This window comes from Lissotriton helveticus, chromosome 12 (genome assembly GCF_964261635.1).
Source record: "Lissotriton helveticus chromosome 12, aLisHel1.1, whole genome shotgun sequence".
Taxonomy (NCBI): Eukaryota; Metazoa; Chordata; class Amphibia; order Caudata; family Salamandridae; genus Lissotriton; species Lissotriton helveticus.
In genome coordinates, this window is record NC_136073.1 from 745,958,874 (window position 1) to 745,986,159 (window position 27,286).

At 44.9% G+C, this 27,286-nt stretch overlaps 1 protein-coding gene across 8 annotated transcripts in view; it reads right to left on the minus strand.

Moving 5' to 3' along the window:
- USF1 (upstream transcription factor 1) overlaps nt 1-27,286 on the minus strand; it is a 222,363-nt gene that overhangs the window by 95,164 nt on the left and 99,913 nt on the right. For 6 of the 8 annotated variants that reach the window (XM_078670052.1, XM_078670056.1, XM_078670059.1 and 3 more), the window contains 3 exons: nt 12,110-12,222; nt 10,872-10,973; nt 8,208-8,406 (listed from right to left, as the gene is read on the minus strand). In XM_078670052.1, coding sequence (XP_078526178.1) covers nt 8,208-8,406; nt 10,872-10,973; nt 12,110-12,222 — 414 coding nt within the window. Of the gene's footprint in view, nt 1-8,207; nt 8,407-10,871; nt 10,974-12,109; nt 12,229-27,286 lie in introns of all 8 variants that reach the window. The other 2 variants (XM_078670054.1, XM_078670051.1) reach the window with 1 other exon arrangement.

The window sequence follows — 27,286 nt, forward strand, 5'->3', positions numbered from 1 at the left end:
TGAAACAGACCATCCGTTGGCTTTCGAATGATATTCCCTTTTATCCTCCCATATGGTTACCCTTGGAATCTTCCTTCATTTTTCCTTTCAACTTCCGAGAACTTTTATCCTTCAAGTCCTTTCCTGCTCGCCTTCAATCTCCTATTATATCTCATTGTCGTGCTCTTCTTCTTCCCTTTTTATCTTCTTCATATCCCTCCCACGCCTCTCTTCATGAACAACCTATCTGGTTTAATCCTCATCTTAAAATTCGTAATCGTACTATTTATTGGAAGGTCTGGCATTCTCGAGGATTGTGTTGGATCTCTCAATTACTGTCTCATAATATCCCCTTATCCTTCTCTAATCTTAAATCTTCTTTCTCATTACCCTCCAGTACCCGTTCACAATACGATTCACTTCTCCCTGTTCTTACCTCTTATCTTCAGTCATTGCCACTTTCCAACAATATCCCTTTAGAGCTCAAAACCACTTCCTCCTTAATTGATTCTACCTCCTCAGCTTCTTCCCTTTATAATTCTTTTCACTACACGGCTACTCGAGAGAAATCTAAAATTGAGCTTGCTTGGGAATCCGATCTATCTCAACAATGGTCGGTTCTTCTCTGGGAGAAAATCTGGTCCAAACTTCATGGTACCTCTAGAGCTGCTAATAATACCCAAACTTTATACTTTATTTATAATAGAATTTTATTCACTCCTCTCTCCCTTTCCCCTTTTTCACCAGAGACACCCTCTACCTGTTGGTCTTGCCCTTATCCCTCAGCAGATTTAAAACACATGCTCTTTGATTGTCCGCATATTTCCAGGTTCTGGCACTCTGTGTGGGCCCAAATCCAAAAGATTTTTCATTTTCAGGTTCCCTTCTCCCCTGCCCTTATTTTTCTTGGCTCTGTCTCACCTGACCTTCCTCAGGCCTCCAATCACTACCAACTCCTTGACCTCTTAATAATAGCGGTCGCCCTGCATTCTATCACATCTAACTGGAAACAAGCTGCAAACGTGTCCTATCGTTCTTGGTGGAACGCTGTGTGTTTTCATCACAGATTAGATACTAATTTTGTTTCCCCCATTTCACTGGCAATTAAGCGAGATCTTATATGGCTTCCTTTGGTAAATTACCTATCCTCCAATGCCCCGACAAGCTCCTTCATGGACCCTGAGGCTGTTGAGGTCCGTAAACCACCATGAATTTCCCTTTCCTTTTGTTATCTGTAATCCCAATATTATCATAAAGTGTATTTGATGTTCGTACCCTTTTTTTGCTATTGATATTTTCATGCTCATTTACCTGCCTTATTTGAGATTTTATTGTAATTAGCTAATGTATTTTCCCTCCATTGTAATTATTGACATACCCTTCTTACTGTTTCTTCTTTTCTACCCTCCTCCTTTTCTTATTTAATCTTCAATAAAAATCAAACTTAAAAAAAAAAAAAAAAAAGGCACATGTCATCAGAGTTCGAGGGAGTTTGATTTCAGTTATGAAAAAGTTAAGAAACCTTTTGACAGATGAAGGTGAAACACAATTTGTAAAAAAAAAACGGAAAGGCCTGACTGAAATGACCTAAATGGTTTTAGCAGAACACGTTTTAGGGTTTTCTTTGCGCCACATTTCACTTAATTGTGCTCCCGTCACCCGTGAAGCACCGCGAGCAGCTGGGTCATTACCTACCGTGTGGCTTCTCGCAAGCGGTCAGGTATGCGCGCGCTCGCGGCGCCTCGCCCTCATTTGCCTATCGTTCTGGTTTTTACACATTTTCCTGGCTAAAATATCGGAGTGAAGTACTCCTTAGTTTGGACACATCAATCTACCCATAACTTGACTGATGTTGAGTGACCAAGTTGTCTTATAGCAGCTCCCTGTAGCGTGCCTCTACTAAACATCTATTTGGTCCAATCTCATACCCGAACACTCCTTGTTCCTTATAACGTTGTAAGAAAATAGGCACAGTTTTAAGATGTTCGACGCTGCTTAGTACCTACGTGTATACTCTCCCGCATAACTGCCAGTTTCAAGATGGCAGCCACAAAGCTTCTGCGTCCACAACTCCCGTCAGCCCCCACGCTCTTCTCTTCCGAATCCCGCCCCTCCCTTCTCGGACTTCTAGGAGTCCAGTGCCAAGATGGCGGCAAAGCGGAGTCGGTGGGAAGATTCCAGAAGGTTCTGTGGACCGGAGGAAACCGAGAGTTCACTCGAGGAGTCTAAATCTCGCCAGACATCAAAGAAAGAAAAGACCCCAGTGGCGAGCCTAGCCCGGGGGACAGTAGCAGCTCTGGTGGAGAGAGCAGCCCCGAGCCTGGGAGCAGTACCGAGCATAGTGATGGGGGGGGGAGCAGAGGTTCGACGACGATGAGAGCCAAGACGGAGGAGTCCACCCAGACGAGGAGGAACGTGGTAAGCCACCGAGAAGGGGCGCGGAGCTCCCAAGGCATAAGAAGAAGGGTCCGCCGGTGGTCCTGGGGTAAACATCTTTGCCAATGACGGAAGCTTCCTGGAGCTCTTCAAGTGAAAGATGGAGGCGGCGCAGAACCCTGAGGCCCCGGCTGCAACCGTTGCCCAGAAGAAAGCAGGGATTCCGGGACTGCTGGGGTTCCCGGGAGAGAGCAGGCAAGGCATAACAGTGCAAGCGAGGAAGGTCCTCCCAACTCCCAGAACATCCCGTGACGCGACGTAAAAGCCCGGTGAGTGGGGGGAGTGGGGGGTGTGGGTGTGTGCGCGTGGGTCTGCGTGTGTGTATGCAGTGTGTATGTGCGCATGCTTGAGTGTGGAGTGTGTTTGCGCACGGGAGTGAGGCACGAGAGGGGCACGGCGCCGTCCGCGCTCACGAGGTGAAAACTGAGCAAATCTGCGCTCGTGCACCCTCTCCTGTCCACATTCCCAAAAACGGGTGACATTAGTTGTCGAAGCAGACTGCAATCGATGCTTACGCATTGAATGCAGGTCGTGCTTCGACCTAAAAACCGGATAACCAGGAGCAGGTCTCGAGACTGACCTCGAAACTGCAGAAGCCGAAGAAGGATTGTGCCACACCTAAAGAATTGGCTCAGTTAGAACATCATTAAATGACAAGAGTGGTTCAACCACTGAAGAAGGAGAATGAAGCACTACAGTGAGGAGATTAGGCTTATACTCCGCCACAGGAAGCTGCAAGTCCAAAAGTTTAGCAGCCTTCTTGATAACTGAATGATACGGAGCAACATCCTTCGAGGGAGAACCCTTTTGCAAAAGAAAATCACAGTCAGGAGAAGTGTCAAGCCCGCTTGCTTCACACAAGTCTTCAAACACATCCTCCGTGTCATAAACCTCTCCTTCCTCCAACTCTTCATCTCAATACCGCTCTTCTTCCAACAATCTCTGCGCCTCTCTCCTCGAGTGCAACTTCGGTTGCGGTGTCGGCGGCGCCAAACGCGGCGTCGGAGGATCCACAAGCGGCGTTGGCGGCGCCGGAGTCACAGGTGGATCCATAAATGGAGCAGATCGAATTCGAGAAGCTTCACGGGATGGAGCCGGAGACTGTCCATACGGCATTGACATCCTCGGAGCCAGAAAAGACCAGAACGACGTCGCTGGCATGAACGGTATAAAGGGGGCCTGAGGATACTGATGAGGCCCACCCAAATTATAAGGTGCTCCAGAGGGGTACGAGGCCCTGGTGAAAACACCATACATCTCTTTTAGAAAATGCGAGGAATCAGAGGCCGGCGTCGGAAACTGAGGATAAGAGGCCGATCCTGGATCCAATCGAGGTACCTCAGGAGTCGGAGCCGCTGGAACCACAGGCGGAGCCTCATTATCATCAGCCGGATTCGAAGGTGAGAATCTCGGCGTCTTAGCCCGTTCTGGAGTTCCCTTACAAGAAGGAGAATGAGCTGGAGTCACATGAGGTGATACTGAAGATGAGCGAGAAACAAAGTCCTTTTCTCGACGTCGAGGAGAAGACGACCTCGACACCACGGACTTCGAAGACAGACATCAAGAAGCATGTCTCCTCTTCTTCTTGTGTTTCTTCTTGGAGTCGTTCGACATCGAAGAACCAGATTTCGACCTTTCCCAACTCTTTTTTCTTTTCTAGCTTTGGACATGTAGAGTTTGGCCTCACGCTCCTTTAATGCCTTCGGATTCATCTTCCTGCACGAAGCGTATCCCTCATGTCATGATCCGAAGACAAACACCAAAGGCAATCCTCATGCAGGTCCGTAATCGACATATGTTTACCGCATTCTATGCAAGGTTTAAACCCTGACTTCCTTGGAGCACACATCGCTACAAAGAAAGGAAGAGATACAATAAAAAACACAAAGTATCCAACGAAGTCCCAGAAAAAAAACGTTAGCGTCAATAGCGTGGAAAAAAGGGAACTGACGTCATCACGCCGACGTGGTCTTCTTATGGCTCCGGGGACGTCATGCGGAGCCGCGTAACGGGCCAGGACGCTGAGACAACCTCGTCGGCGCAGAGAGCTACGAAAAATTTCCACGGAATGCTGGCGCAGGGGATATTCATAAGGTGAGGAATCCACAGGCAGATGTATCCATCAGAACAGTCATTCACATATGCCCGGGTTCAATATATGTACTTGTCATGTGGAAGAAACATCGCAATCCACTATTGAAATGCCAAGGTCATGTTATTTTTCAATAAAAAGATATTTCAAAAACAAAAATCACATATGACCTGCAGCCCAAAAAAACTCTTCCTCCCACTCTTTTTACATCAATAGTATCTTCATTACAAAATTCCAGAGTTGTAATTACCTAGGTATAACTTTTTGGGATAAACTGGGCTGTGTTGCTCTATTAAAACAGAGGGCTAGCAAATTTGCTGAGGCTGTTGACGCTATTTTTAGATTTTATAAAAAAACTAGGACAAAAGCCAATAAAGGAGTTAACTCTATATAAAAGCAAATGCTTTTCCCTAGAGTGCTATGGAGCAGGTGTGTTGGGGTATATTTCTCCGGCCAGCCTCCAGAAAATTGAGAATAAATTCTTACATAGGCTGCTCGCTACTCCTAAAAAAGCGCCCTGCCTCATTGTCCACCTGGAGGCTGGATTACCGATTTCAGAGGGCCTATCCAGTTTGCACCCCTTCAAGTTCGGCTTATGATCTGGCATTCAAAACATACTGGCTTCTCCAGTTTTATCTGAGGCAAGATGAAGCCTTTTTAATTCCTTGGCTTGCCCATGTTAATAGGGGTCTCACTGATATAGGTCTATTTAATCATTTGTATTCACCTAATAAAATTGATAATGCATTTAAGTCCATGGTGAAAACCATTTTTGGTTTACAATAAATCTAAGGCAAGTGAATATACAATCAAAAGGGGCACAAAAAACAAAACTGGTTGTTACAATAAAAAATTAGAAATATATATTTAATCAATGGATAATGATATAGAATGATATTCAAACTGCAAAAAAAGTTAATCAACCATACTCTCACTCATACATTCCTAATCATTCTCAAAAACAATGTAATGCAAAATTACACAAAAGATGTTTTGATATAGAATACAAAATTTGTTATATGTTATGTTATATGGAGTTTTATAGCGCACTCAATTACTACTGGAGTATCCTGGCGCGGAGAAAAGATACTAGAGGCCAGAATTTAAAGAAGAGGAGAGCTTAGAACGCCAATTTAAACAGATAGGCCTTAAGTGCTGTCTTGAAAGTGCGTAATTCGGGTTGGAACGGAGGGCCAAAGGAAGAGAGTTCCAGGCAGTGGCAGCTTAGACAGCAATGGACTGGCCTCCTAAACGGGCGCACTGAAAGCGTGGAATCGCCAGCCGATGTTGGGTGGCGGAGCACAAGGGCCGATTGGGAAGATAGAAGGAAAAACGTTTCCTCAGATAAAGAGGGTCCTGATCGTAGATGGCTCTGTGGGCAAAGGTGAGTGTCTTAAAGATAATTAGTTGCGCAACTGGAAGCCAGTGCAGGCTGTACAAATGGTGCCGGACGCTAGTTCGCCTGGAGATGTTAAACAGGAGCCTGGCAGTCGCGTTTTGAATTATCTGGAGACGATTGATAAAATAAGCCGGAGAGCTACTCAGTAAAGCATTAGCATAATCAAGGCGCGAGAGAATAAGTGCTCTAGCCACCGTTTCTCTCGCTGTTTTGGGAAGAAGAGGAAAATTGTTTTGAAGAGCCTTGAGAGTGCCGAAACAACCACAAGTGAGTTCCTTAATATGGGCCTCAAATTTTAAGTCTTCCCCAAACCAGGGGGAAGCCAGGAGGCCATAGCGATTCTCTAAAGTGTGGTGGAAACTGCCCATAGAGAAGGATTTCAGTCTTGTCTTCATTGCATTTCAACTGGGCGGAAGCAAACCAATTAAAAACAGAAGAAAGACAGGTCTGGATCATAGCAGTGTCCAAGTCTGCACCAGGCCAGGTGAACAGCAGCTGTGTATCGTCTGCATAGGCTATTATTTTAGCGCCCAGTTGTTCGGCCAAAATAATCAAAATAGAACAGATTATTAATTATGTCAATTAGTATGCATCTTGTAACCATAAGACATAGTTCTGAAGGGCTAGGATGTTGACCCTTTTTACACAATATAAAAATCAAGACAGATCCGACAAAAATCAACGACTGAGGACTGTGCAGTGCTAGCTTGACTTAAAGCAGGAGGCAGGGATGGAACGTTATTTTACATGGGTCACAAATAAACACAGATTTAATCGAACTCGTTTTGGACTCTGCACCCTGCACTTTTTCGTAGCTTACCCCCAATCAGGGCACATGGTTTCAATCCTTGCACCCTTGTCCCGGTGACACCATATCTAAGAAATCATTGGCACATTTCATGTTTTTTTGTAAATTACCCCAGACAACAATATTTATTACGATTTTTAGGCAACCTTAGCTTTAGATCTCACAAAGACTTTGCATTACGAGCATTGTTGCTTTGTTGTAATAAGCTTTGTACCTCAAGTTCTTAGACTTAGGAAAAGATCAAAGGACAGCTGTCTATTTTAACTAACTATGATATTTTATTGAAGTTTATATCGTCAATATTTTTCTATGGTTTTTATACTGCATGGTTTTATCTTTGTTCAGTTTTATTGATACATTTTATCTATGATGTAATATCTTTTATGGGTTTTTAGACTAATAAAAAATGTTGATTGACTTTATTACTTGCCTATGTAACCTTTGCCGCATTACCTACTCCACTTTTTTGGTACATAGCGTATCGTTTGTTGAATAACATAATTTTGTTTATTATGTAAAGCACTCTGTCACCCGAAAGGGTCTTGTTCGCGCTATATAAAACTCTTACCATACAACGTACACATTTTTTGTATACAGTGAACTTACCAATTACTTGTGTTTCATAACGGTTTGGTGCAGATTGTGGGTTTGCCCACAGAGATGTGCTCACTGAGGAATGCCCGTTGACATGCCCCGGCACTAAAAAAATGAAGTGTGGTGTGGAAGGAGTGAAGAGTTTCCTTTCAAATGGAATATTTAGAGTGGGTGGGTCTTGCGATCTCCCATTCAAGTCAGCAGGAAGTTGGCTTGTTTTTTTCCAATATGTTTGTATGTGTATCGCTGTGGGAGATGAGTCTATCCTGTGCTTAGTTTGTATGTTTTGGTCACCTCTCTGGGGAATGTGTGTGCGTGTGATACTATGTGCCGTTGGTATGTGATGTGAGGCAAAAGCAACATTTGTACACCTAAATTTCAAAGAGTTGGTGATACTCCACCAATTCAAGAGCTGATACGATTAATATTCTATTCACTGTTGCTTTTCAGCAGAAAAATTTAAAATGACAACTGAAAGCAGAGACAAGTTTCTATTCAGGACCATGCACAATTGAGGGTACTCTTGGAATGTGAGAAGGCATCAATGAACTGATGAAGGTACGCTGTGGAAGAGGTTAGAGAGTTGTAGCCTTGGTGGAAGAAGCTTGTTACACTAACAAAAGTAGTGCCCTGCTCAAATACGCATTGGCATCTTATAAGAGACCACAATATAGGCCGTACCCTACTGTAGCTATCCGCAAATCTTTAAGCAACTGAGATTGTTTTACGCGGCAATGCAATGCAAACTACTCCATAAAATCACACTAAACCTGTGGTTAATGAGCAACTACCAGCATTTTAATAAAAACATTTTTTTTTTAAACAACAAATTACAGATGTGGGAATTGCAGTGAACCATTTTCCAAATAGTAGATCTTTGATACCGTTGAATGGCTTACCTGGGCCTGCGGCTGTGCCTTGCGCCAGCAAGGCATCAGTATTCTGTGTTGTGACTATCGTGGTAGAGGTTGCCCCAGGTCCTAGAGAGGTGCTAGTGTCTGCCACTGCAGTACTGGGGAAATATGTGTAGTGGGTCTCTTGGCCGGGGTTTTCAGATTCAACTCCATCATCAGCAGAAAAGGCTCCCTGGGCAACAGCCTGGAGTAATAGAAAAGTGACATGTTCAGGTGCAATGTTACTGATTCTGAAATGCTCAAATGACCACCAAAAAAGACCCATTCATTCCCTGAGACCATGGTTACCCTATCAAATTGCCATCGAGAAACTTCATCTCACTGCAGCGACTAAGGTTTTGAAAATTACACAACCAATCAAACACAAACTATAGCTGTGGAATGCCTGTCTTTCTTTAATAAAACTACGTTCAGGCCTTTTTGAAATCACAAAATCCTCTTCACTCTCTTGTAATAACAGGACTAGCTAGACATCTTGGATCAGACGTGCAAGCCTTTCATTCTACAAACTACACTTTTTTTTTAAACAACGTCAGCCATCTGCTAAACAAATCTCTTGACAAACACATCAGCAACCCTCTTTAACTCATAGCACTCTTGATAACATCTTTAGCAATTACAAGCACTACATCATTCAAAAGACATAACGTGGTTATCTTCTGCTACCAGCCCTTGTGATTTATTATTTTACAATCCTGAAACTAATGTTAGGCAAACTATACCCGTCTTCCCACTCATGTTCCTCCTTGTAAACTTAAAAACTCATAAGCTAATACATTTCTTTTCAGAGCGTATCCGATTACACTCTTGCCAACACATGTACCGATTCGGATCCTTCACTTGGAACATTCTTGATCTTATTCTCAGTTGCTCCCAACCAACAGTCTACTCACGGCCTCTGAGATCGTTTCACCAATCGCATTCTTGGATTTATGTGCCTCACATCTCCATTAAACACTTGTTTACCCTTTTCTCTAGTTTTAAAGTCCCCACTTTTAAAATCCAGTACAATCTGCTTCCGATGAACACTAACACATCTGTACCTTTACTACAGCTCCTCCTTATTACCAAACATGGACACCTCTAGTTGCCAGCTTCTTCAAGGTCAAAAAGTGCCCCATCATTTACAGATTGGAAACCACAAACCCAGGAAATCTTGACGGTAATAAACAAGCTCTAAAGATCTTCACAGCTGTCATTCGCAAGGTTTTTCTACTTGACATCCCCTTTTTCTAGGTAATTTATGGCAGCAGAGGCACTAAACAACTCAGTGTATTCAAGGTAATCCTTTTAACCCTTTGAAAAATAGAAGCGGTATCCGTAAACCACTACATAAGTACAAGGTATTTGTAACTGATTCGGATTAAGTTTTAGAATGCACTCCACTATGCAGAGTTAGAAAAAGAAAGTTTTGCTGTGAGTTTTGCTACAAACCGCGACAGCACAAGAAAATCAACTAACAGCCTTGAAATCTGAATGACTTGAAGTTATTAAATCCATGAGTGTTAAGTAACAATTATTGTCCGGGTGAGGACAAATCAGCTAAAAAATTACATTCCTTTCTATTTCAGGCCTCTGGCAGTCTTGACAGTTTCATCTAATGACAAAAAAATATAAATTAAAAAATACATTCATACCTGGGGGTCTCGGGTCAACCCTCTTTATCCTATTGTCTGTTCAATTGTCAATCAGATGTTGCTTCTGTCTAACGTAACCTACAGCTTGTGGCAATGGGTCCGTCAACTTCAGCCACTTGCCTTTTTACACGTTAAGTAACAGCATTCTGCCTGATCACAAGGGTATATAAAAAGAAGTGCTCTTCAGTACCAGGGCCCGTGGCAAAATTGTTAACTTTGCCAGGGATTTTTTTCTATCTATCCTTTTAATTTTTACGTTTTGTCTTCAGTCATTCTTGCGTGTTTAAACTAGGCCTTCAGATTATAATAATTGAAAGTCAACAGTATCTTTTTTTATGGCAACAAGTATCCCATTTTCTGTGTTTTTCAGTATAAATAAAAGGGTTGCGAAAGTTTTCGAAAGGCACCTGCATGCCTGGAACACCTATACTGTCCTATTAAAATGATATGCAAAGGATAATCTACTTTGAAAATTTTTAATTCTCAGGTAAGCATATGGCCACCATTCTGCACTTTTACCTCTTGACTGGTGTGATTTTAAAAGTCAAACTAGAACAGCAGGCTCCACATCCTAAAAGACTGCAGAGACTCCTACAGTTCAAAGGATCACTGTCACAGGGAAAAGAAAACTTGCCATTCTCAAAAAATCATGTACTAGGAGTGAAGCCTCTGTACTGAGCAATTTTAAATGTAAAATTCCTTTTGTTAATCAAATAAAAAGCAGGCGAACCTGTATTTTTGATGTACTGATCGCAGATCTTCCAAAATTGAAAAGAAAAAAAAAAGAAAAAAAAAAAGGAAATGTGGTGATTCAACCCAAGTAACCCTAGGTAGGGTGGCTTTAAAAATAGCCATCAATTACAAAAGATTTGTCCAAAACAGAATGCAGAGGCTAGGTCCAGTATCATAAGCAGCACTTCTAAGATTAGGCTCCTGCCTTAAAATCAGGTTTGCATTTCTCTGAAATAAGCGCACAGTTCAGAAGATTGTATTAATTAATTACTTGACATACCTGTGTCATGGCCTGTGCACCAGGGAACCCACTGATGGCATTCGTGCCCTCAGTCTGTCCATCCAGCTGGCCATCAGCTACCTGTATTACACGATACATCACCTAAAAAGCACAAATACAGTATAGGCTTTACATTAAAGGTGCATCACAACATCGTACATAATACAAGAGAATTGGTCAGAACAGTATTTTTTTTACATTTATAAGGCGATGAATGTGAGCCAAGAAAGGATCAGTAGGACCTAAAATGATTATTTTTCTGACAACCTGTAAGATTTCAATCTTTGTCTCCCACTTCTTGGTTCATACAGATGAGTTGTTCAGTTTTATAGGGTAACTGAAACTTGTGGGCACACTCAAACTATGATGTACATCGGTCGACAATGAGGTTTCAGATGGAGAGAATTAAGGACTGATATACAAGTATTGACACACTTGCCCAAAAGAACGTTATTTTCCTTCGGAAAAAGCTCTTTCAGAAGGATATTTTATCACCAGATTTCACTGACAGAAGTGACATCACACACCCTTTGATCTAAATGAATTCACAGGAAGTGACATAATTTCACCTGGACCACAAGTCTTCGAAGAAAGTAATGTCAAATGACCCTTAGCCTGATGACAACAAAATAAACTACTATAGGATTAATATAACACAACACAAATACCTGCTTTGGGTACTACTTATATTAGGATGCTCAATGATATGCCAATGGAACATTACTCTTTTCTCTTTGTAGAACATGAAAAAAGATGTTTGTTTACAGCATGAACAACAAGATTGTCAATAAGTGAAGCAGATAAAATGTGAATAAGCAAAGACGTTAATAGTTTAGTGATATGCTGCGGTCTCAGAAACTCTGGCTGAATCAAGATTCTCATTACTGTAAAGTGGTGCGTAATGTCTATCCAGTGGTGAAAAGATGAGATGACACTACATATGGACTGCATGAAAAGGGAGGCTATTTAAAAATCAAACTAAAATACTACAACGGGGCTAAAAGCATTGCATCTATGGAACAACCAAATGGTGAATCTGAATAAATTGTTAATTAAGTTTCAATTTTGTGAATATTGATCAAAAACTAAAAGGGGTAAGTGTTCGGGATGGTGAAGTAAAGCGAGTAGGACTGCAAATGCATCTCTAGTAGACTGCTAAGAGGGATCACCTCCATCACTGGAGGATGCCAGCACCACAGGAGATGGGGAAATGGAGAGTTAACCCCCAATAATCTTACCTGTGCCCCGCCATTCTCAGTTCTGAAGACATACTTGATGTTAGGGTCTGAGAAAGTGGTTGCAGACTGGATACTGGCAATGGCAACACTCGTTGGATCTTCACCAGTCGCCACTGCACCTCAAACAAAAATAACAGACTAATAAAGTCAGGCAACATTACTGAAGATCGTGCTGGAAACATATCAACTGCTGGGAAAACCACAAATGGAAGTCAACTACAAGCAAATAAGATTTAACCACATTAGTCACTTTCCAATTACCAGTCCTGTGTTACAGCATAGAAGTACCAGCACAATGTCCAATACAACCAAATCAGTTAGTAGAAACACCTCAAAATACACACAAGGAACTGATGAAGTTGAATTTCTAAAAATCATACAGATAAAACATAGCCATCATGTGTACCCCAAAAGTAGACAAAACATGGTGCATCTTCAAAGGCTAAAAATCATTTACCCAACTCACTTTTTGAGAGGCACATATCTTTTCCTAATGAATATCAGCATTGGTCTGCAGATTTAACACACCTTTTAGAGGAGGGGTACCCGCATGCCTTTTTTGGGAGGGTATGAATTTCTCTGTGAGCAACGGCTACATTGTCAGCTGGCCACTGCCCAACGATCATGTTAACCACTTTAAAAACGACAGCTAACTTTTACAACTAAAAACTAATTTGTCCATGAGCATTGTTTTGTATTCAGGATTTGATAACATGCTTTTTGAGAATAACAACATGCACTGAATTAAAGATAAATACAAGGGTAGCTTTCCTACTCCGAAAGAATATTTACAGTGGCAATGCTAAATGGAGCAATTGCATGCGCTGGAGTAGTAACACTAGTAAAGTTAATGGATTTGAAAAAATAGTACTGAATTGTCCATTTTAGTTTTATATAATTTATCTGACATGGCATTGGATGAGACAGGATGGTATGACAAAGCACTTTTAGTCACTATATACAGGTCCTGGTTTTCTCCCGGAGGACTGTGATAAACAAGCATTGGCATAGCCAATAGGTCTCGCCTTTGGGATCTTATAAGTTTTTAGCCATGCAACAATTGATGTTATTGCACCAAGGATATTGTGCTACATAACTAAATACTTTTAAGGTCCCAAAAGAGAGACCTATTGGCTATGCCAATGCTTGTTTATTTTATTATGAGTGCTGTGTATCTCCTTTTGGTTACTTCAAACCGCAGAACTAGATATACCAGTGATTAATTTATGTGACACACAAAACATTAATATTGAGGGTTTTCCTTGTTTATGGTAGACTAGGACTCGGTGTTTGAAGGAATGGTTCCCACCACAAATCCAGCAGCTTTGCTGCTCCAGACAACTTAAAATACTGACTGTTCCGACCTGGGGAGGGGTGGTGGTGTGTGTAAATAAGGCGCAGAGCGAGGGAACCAATGGGGAAAAAAATTCAACCACGAACGGCTGGGACCAAGGAAAGAGAGCTGCGAACAGGATGCAAGGCCAGCCCCTGGAATGTGGGGCTCCGGGACGTGAGAAGAGGCAGACCAAAAGCTGGGAGTGGTTCTCACACCGCGTGGGCGGATGTGAACCGAGGGTCCTGAAAGCATGTTCAGATGGGAAATTAGATACCGAAACACCAAACTCAAAAGGTCCCCCTTGACCGCTCTCTATGACTGAAGGCTGGCCAACAGATGTGCGCAGGAATGATGGGACATGTAGTCCTCTTTCTATAGCTGCCAAACTTGCCTTGGTTTTGTGCGGCCCATTCAGCAATCCTGTTTTTTTTTAGCCAATTTGCTCCTTGCATGCTGAGGCTTTTACATCGCACATACAATTGGTATTGCAATTAAAAATTCAGGAATGCAGAGGGGGGCTACTGGATGGAAGGCCTCGACTGGCTGAAGTTATCACCCATCAGGACACTGGTCTGCGTAGTAACCGTGCAGTCCTTTGGAAATGCTGTGTCCTCCACGTGCAAGTGTTGTAAAAAAGGCTGCAGAGGATATGTATGTAGTGGAGTTCTGTGAGTACGCCACCAAACCACTCTATGAAGGCACGTTTTTGTTTAAATGTTTTTATTCGTTTTTCAAGTAACAAATCATATATAACAAGGTGCAGTGAAGATTCACTAAAGTCATTGCGGGGAGGGAATTGCAAGTGATCGCGGGGAGGGGAAAAAGTGACGCGACCGCGCCGGAAGAAAATGAAAGTGAGCGGCCGGCCGCGAAAGTGATTGCGGGGAGGGGGAGGGAATTGAAAGTGATCGCGGGAGGGGGAAAAAATTACGCAGCCCCGCGTGCTCTGTGATGGGTGAGGAGCAATCGGAAGGAAAGCCTTTATCCAGCAATGTGTGGAATGCAGAAAGCCATATGGCGACTGCGCACGTGGCCGCAAGCTGGTGGCCAAGCAAAGCTGCTGGTGGTAGCACTTTGAAATGCCACAAACTAAATGTCTCGCAGAGCAACGCATGCGCTGGCTCAGCGAGACCTAAAAACTGTAAATACCTGCACATTTTTATCAATATGGTTAACATTGCAAATAGAATTTTAAATCTGAGGTTGGAGAGTTGCCACATTTCCAGACAACAGTGATGTCACCTCTACTACATGTTGAGCAACAGGTAAGAACAGCCTCTGTAACTTCTACGACAGATAATGCATGTCACTACATGTACAGCAAAATATAGAACATACATCCAAAAGTCCTTTAATAAGTGTGGACAGTTATGAAAAACAACATATTTAACAGCTTTCTACTATTTTCCAGCACCAGAAAGTATTAGAGATCATATATATATAATATATATAGATATATATATATATATTATTCAACAAACGCCCGAAGCATTGAAGACGCACACAACAGGTGATGTTAACCTCGTGGGTAACATTGCGTTCTAATACCTGAACTGCATGTCCCAACATGCAACGAAGTACGCAACAAGCGTGGCCCACTGAGGGTGGAAAAAAGAAAGGGATCAATTAACCAATTAGAGCTTCCGGCGCATCACCAAGCAGCCTATGAATAAGAGACTTTCAGCCTCGAAATCGTCAGGCAAGATGAAGTTTTACACTGTAATGAGGATGCTGGTTGCCGTTTTAAAGAATATAACCGTGAGGTTATCACCTCCTGTTGTGCGGGTCTTCAATGCTTCTGGCGTTTGTTGAGTTATATATATATATATATATATATATATATATATATATATATATATATATATCCTAGTGACAGTCAGCACAGGGTAGTTATAGTTGGGTCAGCGTTTCCATAGGAAACGCCTTTTTTGTTTTGTGTACGACTTTGGCACGTTTGACGAATCTTCACAAAAGATTAAAAAAAGTTGCTCTTTTTCCTAGTTTACGCATTGAAAGTTTAGGGGTGATCCATCAAGCAGGGGCCCGGTGAAAGAGAGGTCCCAAAATGCAAAATACTTATGCATTTTCCAAAGACAGAAGAATTTTAAAAAAAACTGCTAAACAGAATGACACCAAATTTACCAGGGAGCTATATCTTGGTTCAAGGATTGTACTATTTGTGGTCTGGTGTAATCCAATCAGTAGTTTTTGAGAAATGTAGGTTAAAAAATAACCGCATCAAGTTAGCAGGAATTCTTCCTCAAACCACGAACAGGGACCACAAGGTAGTGCAATTCAATTTATTGTTCCTTAAATGCCGCCCGAACGTTTCGTCTCATCCGAGCCTTGCTCACATGACATTGTAGTCATGTTTAAGTATGGGTGGAAAATTTGTTCCAATCGCAGAATTTGTGAATTTTTGGCAATTTCGCGATCTGCGAATCGCGCAAAATTGCCCAAAAATCCACAATTCACGAGTTGGCGGTTTTTTTCTTGTTCGCGCTTCAAAAATAAAATGTTGCGCTTTTTGCATTTGACAAAGACTCGTCAAGAGTTGAAACGTGTTATGCATGCTCTCCTGCCTAGGATTTATTGAGCAACTTTGGTGTGGCCTGTTGCACGTTACCCATTGTTTGCATGCCTTTGTTTGGAATATATATATATATATATATATATATATATATTATATATATATATATCCACGTCCATATACATACAGGGTAGGTATACCCTGCCCCCCCAGGCCCTATGGGGCCTCCCCTGGCCTCAATTAAAAATACTACAGATTTTGCCATGATCCTGCGGGATACCTGTGGGATTGCAGCCCCCAGCCCCAAAAGAAAGAAAAAGAGTCGCCGGGTAACCTCGGTAAGGGGAGGGGAACAAGTGCACTGTCGCCCCCCCAGCCTTCTTAGGCCCACGGTGAACACAAGCCCCAGCACGTTGAATTTATGTGGGTTGTGGCGCTGGGGATCGGCAGCACCCCCAGCAGACAGTGTCTGACTCAAGTCTCAATTGGGAGCTTAGTTGCCCTCCTTGGAGTATCCAGCACTATGCTCCAGTAAGAACGCATCATGGGACAAGCTCAGGTCACATGTACGAAGTGAGCTGGGGAGGCACCGTATCTGAGGCACTTAGGTGAGTGCGATGGGTTAAACTTGAATAAGCGCACAGGAGTCAAGTAGGTGCGGTGGAGATAGTTGAACTGTGTAAGCTTAAATCGGGCATTGCTCAAGATGTCTTGGACCTGTGCAAATGCCCATTTCCATTCCCCCTCTGTTAATGGCACAGGTAGATCCTCCTCCCACCTGTCCCAAGTCTCGATTAAATCAATTCTACGATCTGTTTTCAGGGCCTTGTATAGCCGAGACATTAATCCTCGGAAGGTGCCTGGATCTAGTATTGTACACAAAGTGCTCGATTCCTCTGGCTCGTTCAGGAACGTAGTCCAGATTTCTCGGATCGTGTGTGTTATCTTCGCATACTGGTGGAAGTGCCCTTCCGGGACCCTATAGTTTTCTTTTGCAGCCTCAAAGGACAGGAAAGAGTCGTTGAGGTAAAGGTCCTCCGCCGAAGTGCAGCCTATTTCATACCAGCAGGCCACATCCATTACCGATTGTGTATGGCGGAAACCGGGAAGCCACTTCAGGGGTAGAGCGTGGGCATACGGCGCCTCCGCAGCACGAGGGTGACCGCTCGCTCTCAGGCTCAGGCGTCCTTGTTTCATCACGAATGGGCAGTCCGGAGGGGTCCTTGAACCCATCGTTAGGTACCTAGGGAGGTCTGCTTCAGGGCACCACCAAGCGAGTAGCCTTTTATCCGTGTTCGGGCCGTCCACGCACCCCTGTGCAGCATACTGGCGATATAATAGAGGCGTAAATCCGGGAGCCCCAGGCCACCCTGCTCCATGTCCAGCTTTAGGAGATCGAGTTTGACTCTCCTTAAGTTTACCTGCCCAAACAAGTAAGAATAGGAGGCTGTTCAGCGTGGGGACGGTGTCATTCGGAATACGGCAGAATGAGTTTTGCAGTGCATATAGGCAATGGGGAAACACCATCTTCGCCAGCGCCACCCGTCCCATGACTGACAACGGTAGTCGGTTCCCGAAAAGTATTGACTCTTTCAAACTTTCAAGGGTTTTCCCCATTTTCAAGGCATATTGGGCTTCAGTCGAGTGGGCTATCTGCACCCCTAGGTAGCGAAAATGGTCACTCTTCCAAGTGAGCGCTAGCAGTGGGAATTCAGCCAAATCCCACCTGCCAGTGTAAATGTAACTGACTTTTTGGGGTGAATTATCAGCCTGGACACCTTTCTGAAGTCATCCAACACAGTCAGGAGGTCCGAGGTGGCCTCTCGGCGGGGTGATGCAAGTATATCAATGCGTTGTCCGCATAGAGGGACACAACATGTGTTTGCCCCCACTACTAGGCCCCAGCATTCCATGTCTCTCCGCAGACGAATTGCAAGAGGCTCCATTGCGAGTGCAAATAGGAGCGGGGGCAGGGGGCAACCTTGCCTTGTGTCCCGTTCGATGGTGATTAAAGTAGAGATCAGCCCGTCATTGAGACTCTGGCCGTGGGGCACTGGTACATGAGGTGCACCCATGCAACAAAATTCGGTCCTAGTCCCATTCCAAGTAGTACTTCCCATAAGTAGTCCCATTGCAAGGTGTCAAAGGCCTTTTCTATGTCTAAGGAGATCACCGCAGCCGGTATCTCCTGGAATGTAGTACATGCGCAAGTCTACGCAGATTCATATGTGTGCTCCTCCTGGCATGAATCCGCATTGGTCATCATGCACTAGTGGGGTTACTACTCTGTTCAGCCTTGATGCCAGAACTTTGGCAAGGACCCTAATGTCCACTCCCAGCATGGAAAGGGGACGATAGGATCTCTGCGAAGTAGGATACCTGCCCGGCTTGAGTAGCATTACTATTTGGGCTTCTCTCATGGACTTCGGGAGTATCTATGTCTGCTTTGCCTCACGCAGGGTCTCCAGTAGCCTTGGGAGCGGCTGTTCTGCAAACGCCCAGAAATATTCTACTGGGAGGCCATCGGGCCCTGGGGCCTTACCGCCTGCCATGTCTCACACTGCCTCTTGGAGGTCTTCAAGGCTGATCTCTGCCCAAACGTCTCGCCCTGCTAGTCAGGGGTATTCCGTCTAGGAACCGCACTATGACCGCCCGTCGGTTGCCTGGCCCCTGCTGTATATGCCTGCCAGGTGTGCGTGTAACCACAAGTTAATGGCAGACTGTGTGTGTGGTAATTGATAGTATGGTAGCGGGTGGGCGCCCTCACTTGAGAAGCCAGGCTACCAGCTTCCCTGTTTTATGACCTTTTTTATGTAGGAGCGATCGGTATTCTTGCCTCACCAGGCAGTCCAGCCTTTCCCATATTTTTCCCACTCGACAGTGAGCTCTTAGCCGTTCCTCATCTACTGTTCCTGAACCAGGGCTTGCACTCTGTAAAGTGTTTAAATCATTCTCAGCTGCCACAAGGTCCCTCTCCAGCCGTTGCCTCATTCGGCCCACCTTTGACAGACATTCTCCCCACAGCACCACTTTTAATGCATCCCATTCAGTGCCCCTGGCGTCTGTACACAACCAGTTACGGTTGAAGCTAGCAATTGAAATACCGAGCTCTTTGCAGAATAGCCCATCTTTCAGTATTCTAGGCTGGAAAAGCCAGCGTGGACCGCGGGCCTACCGCTTCTAGCGCCTCATTGTAGTATTACTGAGGCATGATCTGATAGGAATCTCCCAAGTATATGTATGTGAGCATGTTCGGCTGCCTCCCCAGAAAGAAAGAAAAGCAATTGAGGTGCTATAGACCGCATGGGTTGGGCAAAGCATGTGTATTCACACTTCCTTGGGTGTACCGTCTGTAGGAGAGTAGGATCTGCTTCTTATAGTTACCCCCACTTTTTGCTGAAGTTTCACTGTTTTTGACTTAGTCTGGCTGGGATCCTGCTATCCAGGACCCCAGCCTAGCTTCTTTATCTTATAAACTGATTGCATGTACTTTAGGTACACTCCAGATTGGATTTTGGGGTACTTTTAGAAGCCCCTTGTATATGGTATACGATATACCTAGGGCATAGGTACCTCAGAGGTCTCCCAGGGGCTGCAGCATGTATTATGCCACCCCTGAGAGGTCACTCAAATTGACACCACAGGTCTGCTACTGCAACCTGTGTAAGGTGGTGCATGTACCCCCTACTTAGATATAGGTTCACTATATCTACCTTATCACTGCACATATAAACCTATCAGTCACCCCAATGGCAGGCCTTATCAATCCTGAAGGCAGGGTGCTGGGTTTTAAGTGAGAGAGTGCCCATGCATGCGTAGGGCCCCTCTGCAGCCTTCGAATCTAATCTCTGGGGTTGTTCTGCGATGCAGCCGTACCATATACTCTTAAGTGCATTATAACCTCAAGGTAAATGCTAACTTTAAAACGGCTGCACAGAACACCGTCGTGTTTGGTGTCAAACACCTTGGAATCATACCTCTGGCGGGGTAGGTATGATTCCAGCCTCCTAGAGGGAGAAATATGACAACACCGGTACATCCGGTATCAGCTTTCTCGACCCTGGCATCACAAGATGGATGCTGCCAGCCACAGACACAAGTCTGCCCTCCTGCTGCTGGATGTAACTCCAGCAGGGGAAGGCTGGACAATAGGTTTCCTGTCACAGGGCAGTGTAACCACCTCCCAGAAAGGCTTTAGTGTATTGGGACTGGGTGGGTGCACTCCAAGAGTGCTTTGATGTCTGCACTGGGGGCACATTTGGTGTCCCTGTGCAAAGTCTAGCTAAAACCGGTTACAGGGGCTATCAGCCCCTGATCTGGCGCAAAACTGGACACAGGATATGGGTGTAGCCACCCCTCTATCCTGACCCTTCCATAGGTGGGTCCCCAGAGTTTGTACCACCTCTTCCTTGGGTATGAAGTAGGAACCCCTGGCTACAGGACTTTTAGATTTACCTGGACCAAACTCTACAACAGAAACCAAGTACTTTGACGATCTACACTGCGCTAGATGACTGAAGAATCTCCCTTGGAGTAAAGGAGTTACTCCCATGCTAAGCAGGCACCAAAGACGCATCTGATCGGTTTGCAACTCTGAAGCTCCTGAGGACTCCTAAGACTTTTGCAACACAGGAGGTGGGTTTCCATGTGTCCCCGAGATCGACTAGTGTGCTCAGCAAACCGGAGACCCGTATCCCTCGTGGGGACCGTGCAACTCGGACCCCTGGGCACCGTGTCCATTTGCAGAAGCATCTGCTTTCTGGTGACCCCTGAAGCTGTGCTTTGGGCTACTTGTAGTCCAGACCCAGAGCAGTGATTCCACCAAAGATTACCTGCCTACACTCCACGAGTGTTCCGTGGGCTAGTATTTTGCGATTCCTCTCGAGGTCCCTTCGCGATCCCTGTTCCGTTGGCCTGTGGGTCCCTGTGAAAGCAACTTTAACTATCAGTGGGCTTACCTGGTTGCTCCAGACGTGCCCTGACTCTCCATCGCTTGGGGAGTCCCCAGGACCTTGCTGGTCCTCACCGAAGCATCTTTTCTCTGACTGCATGGGCTGCAGTTGCCAAGGCTTGTTGGTGTTCAATCCGGACCCTGCCCCCCCCCCCCCCCCCCCCCCCCCACCAGCACTAGACATTCTTCTTGGGACAGCTCACCTGCGGACTTTTCGTCATCATCGACGTCTCCAGGTCCCCGTGGCTGCAGAGTCAGGCTTCACCTCTTCTCACCTGAAACACCAGACATTGGTGGGTATTCGTCTACCGAGCCCCTGGTCACCTGCAAGTGACCCATTCTCTGCCCCCTCTGCTTTCAGGTTCTTTTCAGCTTCGATGCAGGCTTGGATCAAGCCGAACACTTTTCCTCTTCACAGCAGCAGCACTTTGCAGCATCTCGCCATTGAAAACAAGGAAGATTCCCCGACACCCTTTGACACCTATGCACCCGGCTTCCCTGGATTAGGCAACACGAGTACTCCGGTGCTCACATGGGTGCTGGCCTTAGAATCTTCTAAGTCTGAAAGGGTTTGCTCAAAGTCCTCTCCTAATTGTCCTTAAACTGTAAAATTCCAACTGGGACTTTCCCATAGCATTGAACGGAGCTCGCAGCTGTGTTCTAACACTGCACGCGGCGTCTCCCGTGGGTCCCCTGTGTCACTACCTTGGGTGGTTCCTTGGGGTCCCAGCGATTCTACGTGCTCTAGGCACTGTGTCTAGTCAAGTCGTGGTGGTTATACCACTTAGTATAAGGTTCGGTCTCCCCCTGGAGCCCGCTGTGTATTGTGCTATTTACTGTCGTTCTAGTACTGTAATATTGTGTGCTTTGTTCTCTAATCTCATAAAGAGGTTAGTAGAGAGTGTTTAGGAATAAATACATATATTTTATATATACCTTGTGTGGTTCTCCCATCATTTGGTAATTCAGGAGGTTTTAGACTGGTAAAACAAGCTGCTTTACATTCCTTCGAGCCTTAGCCTGAAGGCTGCTCTCCATAGCTACCACTAGGATAGCTTTCAATAAAGGTGGTCTTTAACCTAATCATCAATAAGGGTCGATTGGACTGGTACAAGGTGCCCACTATAACTAGTGGACAGCATATACCAGGCCCTCTTCTCTCCCCGTCCTCTCTCCAGTCCACACATCCCAGCCATGTTGGGTTTTGTGTGCGGTTTCGTGGGGAGTCCATCTGTCGACCCCTCTAACCCACAATTAAAATCACTGGCCACAGTAGAGGTATGCCTGCATGGGACATTATTAATTCTTCAAGGCCTAGGTAAAAAGCACAGTTGTCTGTATTTGGAGCATAGCTATTCAGAAGGCAAACTTCTGCGCCGTCTAGCACTCCGTGAACCAGTGTGTTACTCCTTTCTATGTCTGTGGTATAGCTCAGAACCCGAAATGGAGTTTGTGGGGGAATCCAGATTGCCACCCTGGGCATAGTTAGAGTATGTTGCTTTAGGACATCTAGCCTCTCCACTTCCTGTGTAGTTTTGGGCCTCATTATTGGTTAGGTGTGTTTCCTGTAACATGGCTATGCGGGTCAGCTGCCTACGGAGATAGGTTTGTGTCCTATACCTTTTAACAAATGTTCTAAGCCCCGTGCATTCCTTTTTTTTTTTATTAAATAGTTCAGGTGTATACAAATATAATTTTCCAATTAAAACAAATGTTTCAATGAGGTACCAATCGATTTAGAAAGAGTGTATTAACAGTTCATCACAAGAATCCATAAATACAGCATTACATCATGATAAAATAGGGGTCAGAATTAATCCAAGAAATAAAAGCAGGGCTAAGAATCTATCAATCACTACATTCTGTCATCCCTCCAGCAAGAAAGGGGGCCCAGATCTTTTGCCCCATTTCCCTCATCCTTCTACCCCTACGGCAGTACAAGGACCCTTCCATAATATGGATGCCTAGCAATCTTGATAGCCACATCTGGAATGAGGGGACCGAGGTATCCTTCCACCTTGCTGCCAGGAGTATTTTTAGAACCGATATAGAGATAAAAACAAAAGCTTCTTCCTCTTTATTCAATCGTAACTTAACATCTAATCCAAATATTATCAATACCGGGAATAGGGTGATCTTAATCCCTAGCAGCCCCTCCCAGAATTTCTCAATCTCTGTACCAAGTTTCTTCAATGCACTGTGTGAGAAGTTGGCCTGATATGTGATGTCCACTATTCTAGTGGGCACCCTGTAAGAGTCCAAACAACCCTTATGGTGATGGTTGTAAAGTCAACCTTATAGACCAGCTATCCTAGTGGTAGCATGGACAAAGCAGTCTTAGGCTAAACTCAAGACGGCATGTGAAGCCAGCTGTTTTACCATATGCAATCCCTTTAATACCAAATGAAAGGACACCACACAGGTTATATATATAAAATATATATGTATTTATTACTAAAATTAATCCTCTGAACTCTTTATGAGGTCAGAGGCACACGCACATAACAAGATACTCAATTATCATACAATAAGTTGCACAAAATACAGTAGAGCCCTAGGGGCACGTAAAACTATATACTAAAATAGTGGTATAAGAACCAAGTCACGAACAAAGGATAGGCCTAGGGCATCGCTGGGGCTACGCTGTACTAACGAGAGTTAGGGAGCAGGAGGCCCACGGGATGCGTGTGCAGTGTCTTTACACACACGCGAGTTACCATAGAGTTAGAATGGGAACAAAAGAATTGGAAACTAGTTCTTTTAGGACACTTCCGGATGGACTAGGAGAAAGCTACTTAAAACTTAGACACTAGGATAGTCAATACCCACAGGAGCACCGAAGTACTCGCGTTACCTCACCCACAGGAAGCGGGTGCATAGGTGTCAAAGTGCGTTGGGTTTCGTCGCTTATTCCTATGGAGCCTTGAAGAAAGATGCTGCAGGCGACCAGGAGAGAAGTGTCCGGGTGGATCCAAGGGCGGATCGAGGATGAAGAGTACCTGAAAGCAGAGGGGACAGAGTCTGGGTCACTAGCCAGTGACCAGGAAGGAACCAGGCGATGTCGCGAAGCAATCAGGTGATGTCGTGAAGCTGGACTCTGCAGCCACGTGGACCAGGAGGCATCGACGACGACCAGGAGCTGGATACGGACTGTCCCATGAAGGATCTCGCTGTTGGCGGTGTCGGCTTCCGGATTGGAGTCAACAGGCCGTGGCAAATGCAACCAACGCAGGAATCGAATATTCGCTTCGGGATACACCAGCAAGGTCTATGGGGCTTCTCCTTTGCAGGGAAGCAGGGGCCCACCTGGAGCAACCAGGCAGGTGGTGTAGATTCAAAGGTTTGTCGTCACAGAGGCCACTAGCCAATGGGCAAGTAACCGGACAGACGCGTCGAGCAGGAAAATACAGAAGAGCCCCACGCAGAACTCGTGGAGTGTGGAGGGCTGATCTTCGGTACAGATGATGCTCGGGGCTGGGGCTTCTCAATCCCCAATGCGCAACTTCGAGGGTGCCTCAGAAGCTGCACAAGTAGCAAGCTTTTCAAGATGGCGGGTCCCACGTCTCTCGTCGCCTCCACGGGTCTCAGCTTTGCAAGGACTGTGGATCGGGGTCAGAGAAGTCTGGCTCTCGTCGGACTCTGTACTCGGGCTCCGGCAGGAGCGTCGACAAAGTAAACCGCTGATCGCTGGATGGTGCCTGTTTACACAGGGTGGTCACTCCTTTACCACAAGGGAGATTCTTCAGTCTTCTATCTTCAAGTAGAACGTCGAAGGTCCAAAGTTTTGTTTCAAGTTTCAGTCAGGATAATTCTAAAGTCTTGGGACTCCGCTCCTACCTATATACCAAATTTAGGGGCTGGATTACCTGCTAGGTCCCTCCTATGGGTGGAACCAGGGAGGGGGTGGTTACACCCCTTTCCCTTTGTCCAGTTTTGCGCCAGAGCTGGGGCTGGAGTGCCCCAGCACCGGTTTGAACCGGACTATGCATGGGACACCTTGTGTGCCCCAGGCAGTGTCTCATTTCATTCAGCCCTCCCTGCCCCAATACACTCTGGCCTGTCTGGGGTAGTGCTAGCACCTCCCAAGACAGGAAACCTATTGTCCAAGCCTCTCTCGCTGGAAGGACTCCCAGCAGCAGGAGGTCAGACTTGTGTCTGTGGCAGCAGCATTCATTTTGTGATGCTGAGGCTCTGGTTAACTTTAACCGGGATTAGTAGGAACAACATGTCTTCTCCCTCTAGAAGGGTGGAATGCTACCCCCGTCGCCAGACCCGGCGAGGGGGTAGTATTCCAAAGCGTATGACACCTTACATGACATGTTTTGATAAAGCCAAACCAAAGTCACCATTTAACCGTGAGCAATATAATGCACTTAAGAGTATATGGTATGGCTATATCCTAGAACAGCTATAAGGACATGGTTCCGAAAGCTGTAGACAGGCTCAGCTCATGCTAGAGCCTCATCTCACATAAAACCAAGAACTCTGCCTTCAGGATTATTAAGGCCTGCCATAGGAGTGACTTATAGGTATATATGTGTCTATATATAATGGTAGGTATAGGAATACTATACCTAAGCAAGGGGTGATTACACGACCTTGCCCCAGCTGAGTGATCAGCCAGTTGTGTCAATTTGGATGGCCAGCCAGAGGTGGCATAAGATATGCTGCAATCCCTGTTAGGCCTTGGGTGCACCTATGCCCTGGGTACCGATGGTACACTATACAGGGACTCACAAGGGTGACCCAACATCCAATTAGGTATGTACCTAAAGTACATGGAGTCCATTTTACAGATTGAGCAGATAGCCTGGGGCCCTGATTAGCAGGATCCCAGGCCAACTAAGTTAAAAACCAGCTAAACACAATGCAAAAAATCTGGGGTAACCATAGTCGGGTATCCACCTTCCTACACACTGCATTCATAAAACATGTGCACTAAATTTGCCGGCCCTACGGAGCACCGTGGGCACCTATGATCGTATCTACTCCCCCATTTAAACAGCTTGGCTGGGGTAAAATATAGGTTATACAGCGTCTTGTAATGTTGTGCCCTACAGTTCGTGGAGCGAAATAAGTTGCTTGCCATCTGGAGCGCTCTATCCAGATCCACATCTGGGTCCCCTAACTTTCGCGCCCAAGAAGCCACCACCTTCTCCATATCGTCTTGAAGTGTATCAGATAAAGCCCCGTATATCATGCCAATCCTGGTGCCCCCCCCCCCAGAACATAATCAATGATCTTACTTCTTCCACCTGGATTAATCTGGGGTCTGATGGACACTAGGGTCTGGAATATTTGCATATACTTAAAACTATGTTTCCCATCTACTCCATATTTCTGTTGAAGCTGCATAAAGCTCAATGGGGCAGCACCTTCCCAAAAGTCCCATATTCTGCCAATTCCTTGCAAATCCCAGGCGGCCCATCCTCCATCACTACTCAGATGGGGAAAGAGTTTCGACTTCCAGAGCGGTGTATAGTAATTATATTTCGGAATTCCTAGAACCTTCCTGACCAGATTCCACACCCTCCAAGCACCGTCCGACACCTTATATCTTTTTTGGGTGTAATAACGACGGTCGGTATTACGGAGCAAGAACCCTAATGCTTCTTTCCCCAACAATAATTTGTATATAGAGGGGGGAAGAGTATTTACAGATTGGCTATTGGAATATCCAGAAGTGTTACCCACAAGTATCGCCATTTGGCTAAACAAAGAGGCCGCAAAGTAATACCCAATATTCGGTGCCCCGAGACCTCCTCTTTCTTGCGATAATGACAAGTATTTTAGGGATCTTCTTATCTTTCCATACTGCCAAAGAAAATTACTAAATGCTGATTCTATAGATTTTGACACCTTTTCACCCACAAAAAGCGGGATCGATCTAAAAAGATACAGCAGTTTCAGGAGCATGGTCATTTCTAAAACATTAATTCTCCCTATTAATGAAAGGTGAATGACATCTATCCTCTTTAGCTCCGAAATAATTGAGTCAACCAACGGCTCATAATTTTCTTTAATTATAGACTCCATTGAAGAGCTAATTCTAACTCCCAGGTAGTTTGCCGAGTCTGTATATGTAGCATCCCACTTTATCATATTGTTTGAGCAGACTATCTGGGTCTTTTTTTTATTAAGTAAATACCCGGAACAGCAGCCAAACTCTGAGGTAATTGCCTTCAAAGCAAGCATAGCAGTATCTGGATCTGTAGTTAAAACTGCTATATCATCCGCATAGCCTAACACCTTTGTTTCGAATCCATTCTGTACCACTGCTTTCATATCCCCACACCCCAGTATCTTTCTTATTATCTTTCTATTAGCGAGTCTATATATATATATATATATATATATATA